Source organism: Nicotiana tabacum, chromosome 24, assembly GCF_000715075.1.
Source record: "Nicotiana tabacum cultivar K326 chromosome 24, ASM71507v2, whole genome shotgun sequence".
Taxonomy (NCBI): Eukaryota; Viridiplantae; Streptophyta; class Magnoliopsida; order Solanales; family Solanaceae; genus Nicotiana; species Nicotiana tabacum.
Genome location: NC_134103.1, coordinates 103,333,987 through 103,345,079, shown reverse-complemented (window position 1 = coordinate 103,345,079; position 11,093 = coordinate 103,333,987). Strand labels below are relative to the sequence as shown.

The 11,093-nt window shown below is 35.1% G+C and overlaps 1 protein-coding gene across 1 annotated transcript; it reads left to right on the top strand.

Annotated features, from left to right (window-relative positions):
- Positions 1–4,370: 4,370 nt before the first annotated feature.
- On the top strand, positions 4,371–5,877 carry LOC142178355 (uncharacterized). The gene is made up of 2 exons (XM_075247691.1): positions 4,371–4,808; positions 5,233–5,877. The coding sequence occupies exons 1-2, from the start codon at positions 4,371–4,373 to the stop codon at positions 5,875–5,877; spliced, it is 1,083 nt and encodes a 360-aa protein (XP_075103792.1).
- Positions 5,878–11,093: the final 5,216 nt, after the last annotated feature.

Below are 11,093 nucleotides of genomic sequence, written 5' to 3'. Positions count from 1 at the left end.
GTGAAATACTATAAAACTTTTATGATTAGTAATTCAAGTGAAATAATAGTGGATTACGCATTCAATTAATTTGAAGCGAAATTCACTTCTAATACAACATCATCTTTCAAATACTCTTTTCAAGTTCAACTTATAATACTTCTTTTCAAGTTCAACTTATAATACTTCTTTTTTCTTTCAAATTGAACCAAATATTGTTCAAAGGCCTCACTTAGTTATTTTCATTTCGCGTGATACTAATTCGATGTACAGTTTTTTTTTTCTCTCTTCAATTTAATAGGAAAAGAATAGAACAAAATATATTGTTACATTTGGAATTAATTTTATACACATTAAGTCACTATCTTGGAATAGATATATTATGGGAGGTACAAATAATTTTATAGGAGAAGAATAAAAAACAAACCAATTTGTCATTTAAAAATTTTGTGGTGTTTTCCACCTTCACGTTGCCCTTCTGCTTGCCCAACATGGAAGCTCTAGTTCACCTTTTCTGGGATGGGCTTTTCTCTTGTGTCATTAGGTAAGCTAGTATAATATTATTGGGAGACACTAACTAATCTCTAATTAATAAGTCTAATTAATAACAATTGATCACTAAAGCTTGTTGATTTATCCATTAAAATTCTCTGATTATATGTTTCGTCACTTTCCTGTTTAAGTAACCAAAACTTCGAGATATTTATGTACTCCATATTGAGCAATGGCTATTATTAGGATTGTTTAGGCAGAATCTACAGTAATATTAGTATAACGTGTTCTTAATTAAAGTATCATCCACGTCAAATGTCTCTTTTTCATATTTCAACCTTTATGTTTTCAAAATTTACCGATCCGACTAATCGAAAAAACATATATGATATCAGTAAGAATAAAGTGGTTTTTATAATTTAAATCGAATTCTCAAAACTAAACGTGAAACCTCTGATTCCTAACTAGTAATTATCACAATACAGTGTCTACACCCCTTGCCCCTCGGTGGTGTTATATGTCTTTGTTATTTGTAAAAATCTTACAAGGATCTTGTTGTTAATTAAATAATTATCCACTAATTGCATCAGCAGTCCTCAACATCCAAAAACATGGGAAGTCTGATGACTTAGAAACAGGGACGAAGCTACGTTCACCCTTCGCCGGAAAATTATACTCCGTATAAGGTAAAATATTACTTGTTATTGATTAAAAATAGATTTTGAACACCCTTACATAACCCACTGATAAAGGTTTGAATACCCTTATTGAATTTCCTGATTTCGTGACTGCTTAGAAACTAGGAAACCTGAAGCAATTAAATTAAAGGCAAAAGGCAACGCCTTAATCTTGCACACTGAGCTAAAATTGGTTTGTCGAATATATTAGACTTACAAGCTCAAATCATGGAGCTCGTCTTTGTCCACTTAAGTCTCTCATCTTTACAAGTTTGTGCTAATTTACACGTGTTTTTTTCTTTTGTCTTTTTGTTTCTCCTCGGAGTGGATTGGACTACTATCTATCTCACCATGTTCCTCTACTCCTATAAAGACCGGCGCGATCTTGAAATATTAACTTAGCACGAGCTTAAGTTTTCAAGAGATTCCGTATAAAATGAAGACTCAAGTATTATAGAACAACTATTCATGGCCTTTTCGCCTTGTATACGAGTATAATTATAGTTTTATAAGTTATGTATAATTGACCTAATCACATTAAATATTTATGTCTTTTTTTGTTATATTTCTCTTTTGATGTTTGATTTATTGTCGTTAGGTATGCCTTGTTAGCTTCCCTATGACACATGATTATTTCGATCTTAACTAGTGGTATTAAAGTGGGGTTAAAGTCTAGTTAATTTAGTTTTAGCCACAACCTTTTTGACAATAATTATGATTTTTATTTGAGAAATTTGATCGAAGTGCTACTCCCGTTGAGACAAACTTTGTGGTGGAGATTTCGAGATGCAAGTTGTTGAAGGTTATGTAGAGAAGGTGGATCAAGAGGAAGAACTTTTATGTGTTTGTCCTGATTTTCTTACTATATTTAATTTTTCTATCTCTTGAAGGAGGGACAACATATTTACCATAATTCATTTTACCTTTTATGATAAGAGAAATATAAGTGATCCTTCCTTTTCATTTGGTAGCATTCACAATGTACCCATAAAAGAGGTTTGAGAGTCTTGTTTAAAGGGAGAGTTTTTAGAACAAATGTTAGCTTGCCACACTTGTGTGTGCCTCTTTGTGATATTGTTTTTTCTTTTATAGGCTAAATTTGATACCTTAATTCAGCATGTGATGAGATTGAATCAACAAGCAAATGATGCATGATAGATATTACAACGTAACTAACAATATTTGATACTAAATTCAGAGCAATGTCTATTGTATCTTTTTCAAATTCAACTAATTCACTCGCCTTTACTTCATGAAGACCGTAAATTTGGTCCTTGACTATAGATTACCATATGTTTATACACAATTTTCATTAATAGTACTGAAGTTCAGAAAACTCGGTCAAATATAGGACGAAAAACATTTTATCAAATCTATTGAATTCAAGTACTTATGCCTTTTTTGTCACGATCCAAAATTCACTACAGATTGTGAGGGCGCCCAACGTCACTGTTAGACAAGACAACGATGATCTACCAACTTAATTATTCATTTTGTTATTATTTTAAAATCATGAATCTTATTAGACGGAGAAATTAATGTATAAAGAATCGTAGGTACATGCATTTTGGATAAAATATAAAGTAAAAGTGTGTCAATGTAAAGCAACCCATAAATAAATTCTGAAACATCCCAAAACTTTGTGTCACAAGTACATGAGCGTCTATTAAAGAATGCCATCATAATAATAATACAATATCTGTCTGAATATAAAATAAACATGATAAAGTAAATAAATAAGATGGAGACTCTGTGGTCTGCGGCACGTAGCATGAAATGTAGCTCACCATAAAGTTCCCTTAGCAGTTGCGCCTGTTAAATATGAGTTTTAATGATGAAAAAATAATATATCACGTTTGGTGCAGGATCACAAGGGATAAAACAAAGAAATCAAGATTCCCTATCACTCAAGCATGGACTAAGGAAACAATCTATCAACGAAAGCAAAGCAAAGGAAAAGTATCAATGATTAGCAATGAAAAAAGGAAGAAGCAGCGAAAATCAGGAAGAAGAATCAATCAATGATTTGAAAAAGGAAGAAGCAACGGAAATCCAGAAGAAGAATCAATCAATAATATGATAGATGATTGACGGAAGCTAGTATAGGAAGGTCCCAAAACCAAAGGAAAACAAGAGTGTGAAGCTCTACACTGGAGATCGTTAAAGCCCGAAATCAGAGGATCCATCATCAATCACTCAAGTAACGAAAAGATCTGCCCAATAGAAGAAAGGCCTGTCAAGGCCATAAGTCAAGGAAGATCAACGAAAACCTGACCTTATTCTTGGAAAGAATCAATTTGCGATTTCGTTCAAGGATTAATTCCCTTGGGTTAGTAATCTCTCAAGACTCGCGTCAATCAAAAGTCCAGAAAGCCTCACTAAGTATATATACATCTGTTCCAGGCTTGAAGCAGATATACTTTGAACGAACCATTATCACTCTTTTTTTTCTACTCCAAACAAGCATTGCATATATTTTTAGATCTGTTGTGTAATTAGTGAGAGAAGAAAAAGAGATAAACATTGGTGAGGCATTGTATCAAGAAGGGAAAAATAACATAGAGACTAAGTTGTTGGTGTAAAGCTACATCAACCATCTTATACTCGAGAAACTTCAATACTAAAAGAGATCACCCTTGTAACCCAAGGGGACTAGAAGTAGGATTTACATTGAATCCGAACCAGTATAAAAATCCTGGTGTCTTTATTTTCTGCACTTTAATTATGTATTATCATTATTCTGTTCTTATCTTTAGTCAACTAATTAATAAACTAGTAAACTATTTAGAGTACTGAAAATAGAAATTGACAATTCACCTCCCCCCCTGTACTTTCAATTGGTATCAGAGCTAGTCTCACACTTTTTGCTTAACAGCTTGTGAGAAAATATCATGGCAAATTACGTAACTGTTGGAGCACTCTTTCAAGAAGGAACGTCACAAGGCAGGCCATCATAATTCAATGGACAACACTTTTCTTACTGGAAAGTGTGAATGAAAATATATGCAAAATCCTATGATGTCAAAGTACGGCACGTCATAAAAAAGGGTAACTATCCACTACCAGCAACATCTCAACCACCCGCTAATCCGGAAGATATAGATGAATTCACAGACGAGCAAATAAAAGTTTTTCAGGTCAATGCTAAGGCACTTATAGCTCAATAATGCTATAAGTAGAGATAAGTATGAGAAAATCTCAAGTTGTGACACAATCAAAGAAATGTGGGAAAACCTGGAAGTTACTTATGAAGGAACCAGCAAGGTGAAAGAAACTCACATAAACATGTTGGTTCATGATTATGAACTTTTCCAAATGAAAGAAGGAAAATCCATTGAGGAAATGTTTGCAAGGCTCAGCAAAATCATTGGCGATCTAAAAGCCTTTGGTAAACCCTACTCAAGTGGTGATCAAGTTCAAAAAATTCTAAGGAGTCTACCTACCACTTTGCAGACAAAAGTGGTCGCATTCGAATCTCAAGATCCAAACAAATTGTCATATGATGAACTACGAGGAGATCTTATAGCATTCGAGAAAACACACCTCAAGAAAACAAACCAGGAAGAAAAGAAAAAAATAGTTGCTTTCAAAGCTACAACTGAAAGACCTGAAAATGATATTGATGATGACCCAGAAGCTCTTGAAGAGGAGATTGCCATGGTATCAAGAAACATGGATGGTTTAATGAGAAGGTACAGAAACACAAGAAGGGGAAGAATGTTATCCAGATGAACCGGGCAATATAATGAACAAGACAAGGATGATGGAAAATGCTATGAATGCGGAAGGTACAGGCATGTTCAAGCTGAATGTCCTGAACTTAAAAGAAAACCCTCCAGAGGATTCAAAAAAAATAAATCTTTCGGAAGTTGGAGTGAAGAAAGACAGCTCAGAACATGAAGAAATAGCAAACATGTGATTCATGACAATTCTAGAAAATGACATGAACAAATACACTGGATGCTGGACTGATGAAGACACATAAGATGATGAAAGCAAAGAAAATACTGAAAATTACTTCATGGCACGTGGTGAAACAAGCGAGGTAAGATCTTATAACTGTGATAGATGTAATGAATTGCAGGATATTCTTGATCTCACCCTAAAGGAGTCTCAAAAGATGTTGAATGAATTGAGAAGACTCAATAGGGAAAAGAAGGACTGGGAACTCAAACTTGAAGTATGTGAAATCAAAAGGGATGTACTTCAAGATGAGGTTCGGGAATTGCAAATGCAATTGAATGGCATGCGTAAATCCACCAGTCACAGTTTTATCAAGTCCAACCAGGCGACTTACAAGTCAACTGGAAAATGGCCGACTAGAACTGAATTCACAAGTACTAACACAAGTAATAGATCAAAAACTAGATCAATTAATGTGTGTCACTACTGTAATAGAGTTGCAGATTTTGTAAGTCTAATGTTTCACAATGGATTTGGAAACCCAAAGACAAACCTGATTCCAGTAGAACTAACCAGCAAGGACCCAAGCAAGTTTGTGTACCTAAAAGAAAGTGATGATTTTATTTTGCAGGAACACCACAGAAAGAGCCGCAAAGGAAAGTGGTACTTAGACAGTGCGTGTTCCTGTCACATGACAGGAGACAAACACCTGTTCAAAGAAGTTACTAAGATAAATGGAGGAAGTGTCAAACTTGGTGATGATTCAAAAGGAAGGATAGTTGGCACCAGCACAGTTCCATTTAATAACAACTATGATATTACTTAAGTATATCTTGTAGATGGACTCAACTATAATCTCCTGAGTATAAGTCAGCTCTGTGATTCAGGGTATGAACTTAAATTCAAGAAAACAGGATGCACTATTGTAGCACCCTGGAAAATTTCGAAGTACTTAAGCGCTATTAAAAAAGTTAATGTGTGCTAATTGTAATATTTTATGTACAAACGATGATTATTAATATGATGGATATCAATTGGATATGATGATAAGTGTATGAGGCATATTATAAGTGATGTGGGGTCTAAGAAGAGTCCTCAGTCTAAGTCAAGTTGAAAATTACATGATAGACTAAAGTTCCAAATGAGGACACACAAGACCAAATTTTGGACAAGAATGTCTAATTATATATAAGGGGTTATGTGATGGACAACATATCAAATGAAAAATCTTTGAGTCTTGTTTCTAACTCTTTAAACCGTTTGTCATTTGGACACTCCTACAAGAAGTTATGACCAAATTTCCAAAGGCTGGCAGAATGTGATTTTGCGGTCAATTTCGCGCCCGCAGAATCATTCCGCGAACCGCATAAGTAGTCTGCGAACCGCAGAATGGTCGCAGACCTGACCAGTCTAGCTAAGTTCTAGGCATCAGTTTTACGGTCTATTTTGCGGACCGCAAATCCATTGTACGGTCCATTCTGCGACTGCAGACCTCAGTTCAGAGGATCCATTTTTCTATTTTTATAACCCAACCCTATGTTGATAAATAGCCTTTGGGGCTTGTTTTGAAGGCAAAAATCTGATATTTTTAAAGAGAAGTAAGAGTGTTCTAGAGAGATGATGAAGCTCAAGTGCTTTTTTCATCAAGATCTTGTCCAAGCTTTGAAATCTAACAAGTAAATCTCATAAGATCTTCACTCAAGAGGTAAGGTTCTAACCCTAGTCTTCAATTTCGAGTTTGGGGTAAAAGATGAGTGATTGGGAGTATGATTCTTAGGTGTGAGAGTATTATGTATACATGCATGTACCAATAAGGTTTGTGGGAAGATTGTTGAACTCAAATGGGTAAAGATTGGGTTGTGGAGTGAAGGAATTCTTATAGAAAAACCTTGTGGTCAAATTTGCATACTTAGTGTTTGATAAAATGCTCAAATGAGCTGAAACCATGAATATCTTCCTAATTTGTGTACAATTCTGTTATGTTTCAAAATAGATTGGGATTGCTAGGATTTGTGGAATGTTGTAGTAACGTAAGAAAAGCTCAAACAAGATATGTTGGCTAAACTACTCTTTTAGAATTGAATTCCATAATGTTCCCGTAAGTTTTAAGTATGGATGGCTCAAGTTCCTTATTACCATGTTCGGAGTTGTCCCCATTAATTTCGTTTGTCCCAAGTAAGCAAAGTGTCGAGAATTATGTATTGAAAATGTGCTCTAAATGTTCCTATCACATTATGTTATCTTTTAGGAATGTGTCCAAGAATGATATGTGTATTAAAGTGTTATAGCTTTGAATCATGTTTCAAATGAAGGCTAGCATGCAAAATTGTGTGAGAAAAACTCGATATGCTTAAGACTCTTAATTGCTCATATGTATCCCTAAAGTCATGATTGGAAATGCCTTGTTGTTGATAATCTATAAAGATGTTCGAAAGTAAAAGAAGTGAGTTGAAGATATAAAGTGTGGCCACTGTGCCAAGAATGAAAATTATGCTTGAGGCGAGAGGTGTCAATGAAATGAGATGATGTGAGAAAGATTATGAAATGAGCCTTGATTCAACGTTTTTAAGATGAATTTGAAAGTAGATTTGTCTAAAAGCTTGTGTCCTCAAGTCATGCCCCAATGCAGTTGTTTTAACTAATGCTATGATTTATGAGTATTTTGAATGTGTTTTGCGTTCTTACATATTCGTGAGTGAAAATTGTGTATTGCCCTTTTTGGGGAAAAGTATTTCAAGAATAAATGGTGTGTTACTTGTTTATGATTTTAACTTGTGCTTCGATTGCCAATCGTTTTACTCCATTTCTTGTGTCACGACCCAATTTCACCTAAAGGTCGTGATGACTCCCAACGTCACGGTTAGGCTAGCCAAACCAGTAAATTAAACATACATCAATCATTTAATAATTTTCTAAAAAAATTTATATTTTTACTAGCAATATTAAAGAAAATAGAAAGGATACCGATTAATTTAAATCCAAGAAAAATAATCAACTCCCAATTCTACCAATGTGTGTGCCAAGATCCGGTGTCACAAGTGTATGAGTATCTAGTAGATTATATAAAAATTATAAATACTGTCTGAAATGAAATAGACAGAATAAAATTCCCAGAAGAGGCACTAGTTGCTACAGAATGGCTCATAAAACAGCTCACCACTAAGCCTCTGGATAACGCGAGTGCGCGCCGATAGGTTCAATGATAGCACCTATCTGAGGTCCTGCACAAAAAGTGCAGCAAGTGTAGCATGAGTACATAAATAATGTGTACCCAGTAAATATCAAGCCTAATCTCGAAGAGGTAGAGACGAGAGGTCGACTTTGACACTCACTAAGGGTCAATAATAATAAATAAAATAAAAATAAAAATATTTAAATCAACATGATTCATAGAGTTAACAATAAGTTTTATTTAACCAACAGAAATAATTAAATTCCTTCAAGTACAATAATTTCCAATCTATTAATTAAATTCACAAGCTACAATTAAAGTATCCAGGTATAGTGCAATTATTATAATTGTTAGGCACGATTTATGCCGAGGTCATACGGCCCGATCCAGAGTGTCGTGTACACTGCCGAGGGACGTGCGGCGCGATCCATAGATGCATCTATACTGCAGAGGCATTCGGCCCACTCCACAAAAAAGGAGGACATTTTCTTATGTACCTCCGGAATGAGAGTATATTTATTATAAGATTAATTCGAGAAGATGAACAATTCTTTTAACAATTAATTATTTTAAACAGAAAATTAAGTATATGAGATTTTCATCTTTTAATATCTTTCCCTAACAATTCACAATATATTTTTAATAATTTAATTAAATAAGGAATACAATTTATACACGTAATTCATGATTTGAGTCCTAAACTACCAGGATTTTAGCATCAATAGTAGCTACGTACGGACTCTCGTCACCTCGTGCATACGTAGCCTCCGCAATTAGTAAAAATTATTAATTTTAGTCACCTACGGGATAAATTTCCCCTCGCAAGATTAGACAAGAGACTTACCTTGTCTCAAAGTCCACTTTCCGATCAAAATGTCGCTTAAAAATCTCAATTCGATGCCGAAAAATCCGAAACTATCCAAAAGTTATATAAATTAATTAATATATGTTCAATAATTCGAAATTAGACTATTGAATAAATTACCCTATCCAAAAATGGTAAAATTTCTAAAATTCACCCCCGGACCCACGTGCCCGGATTCCGAAAATTTTCGGAGAAAAATGTTACCCATAATCTCAAGAACTCAAATATATAATTTCTATCAAATTTCAGAACCATTTTCGTGGTAAAAATCTCATTTTTATACAAATCTAGGTTTTTCATCAAAACTCTTGATTTCTAAGATTTAGTGCTTATAATCTACCCATAATCTATGTATTTAACCCAAAGTGTGTAGAATAAACTTATCTTCAAGTTGCTAGTTGAAATCCCCTCTCGAAAAGCTCTGAAATCGCCCAAACATGGAAGAAAAATGGGCACAAAATGACTGACCCCCGATTTTTAATCCATTCTGCTTAGCAGTGGTTTCGCACCTGCGGAATCCGCACCTACGGAAAAGCCTCGCATCTGCGCACATTTCTCGCACCTGCGCGTTCGCAGGTGCGCCCAAAATTCCGCTCCTATGATAACAGGCCTCCCCTTCTCTTTCCGCTTCCGCGAATAAAGCTCGCATCTGCGAGGGTCGCACCTGCGGCTGTCCAAGAGCAGGTGCGAACGTACCCGAAGCAGAAAACTTTAGTTCTTCCTCCAAATTCCAAAATTGGTCTGAGCCTCGTCCGGTTAACACTCGGGGCTCCGGGGGTCCGCCCGAACATACCAACAAGTTTGAAATCACAAAACGGACTCGCTCATACTCTCGGAACGTATAAAACAACATCAAAACTAAGAATCATACCCTAAACCAAATTGATTCGACTTAGAAATTTCAAAATTTTCAAACTTATTCCGAATGCGCCGAAATATACTTATACTACTCGGAATGATACCAAATTTTGCGTGCAAGTCTTAAATAACCATACGGAACTATTACCAAACTCGAAATTTCAAACGGACCTCGATTACTCCAAAACCTACTCCAAACCAAATTTAAAGAACATTAAACCTTCAAATAGTTGATTTTTACTATTAAGCGCTGAAATGCTCTCGGGTTGTCAAAAACCCGACTCGAAAATATGCCCAAGTCCAAAATCATCATACGAACCTATTGGAACCATCAAATCCTGATTCCGGGGTCATTTTCTCAAAATGTTGACCGAAGTCAAACTTGGCCTTTTAAAGCCAAACCAAGGAACCAATTACTCCGATTTCAACCTGATCACTTCCAAATTCTAAACCAACCATCCACGCAAGTCATAAATTAATAAAAGAACATACAGGAAGTTTGATTTAGGGGAACGGAGTTCTAAAAGTTAAAATGACTGGTTGGGTCATTACATCTTGGAAAGTAATTTATTATGCCTAACTTCTTCATTTTCAATGAACTTAAAGTTGTGAATTCCGAAATATTATATATGTTAATATTTATGATGACGATCCATGAAAGGAAAGAAATGAAAGTTTGGAACATGAAATATGACCATCGTGCCATGAATGAAGAATCATACGTATGGCCAAGAGAGCCAATAAAATAATGATGTTGTAAGTGGATGAAAATGTCAATGAGGCTATAAATGGTGTGAAAGGTTATGAGGTAAATGCATTTGTATTGTTATTTCCTTTGTATGCAGATCAAAAATATTTTTGGGAGTATCGATAGTCACCGAGGAAGGGTAGGTTGAAAGAACCTAACCCCGAAACTACATGTGTCGGTGTACGAGTGGATTGTGATCATTCCCCTTATTTGGGATGAGATTGATGTGATAAAATTATTCCCCTTAATTGGTATGATATGGTTGATAGAAAATATGATATCGATCCACACGACATTGTGGTGAGATGGCCTAGCCAATCGGGTCGTGATCGGACGCCATGCCGCACACATGGTGGTGATTGTGCTGGAAATTATAATTAAAATTATGATTGTGGTTCA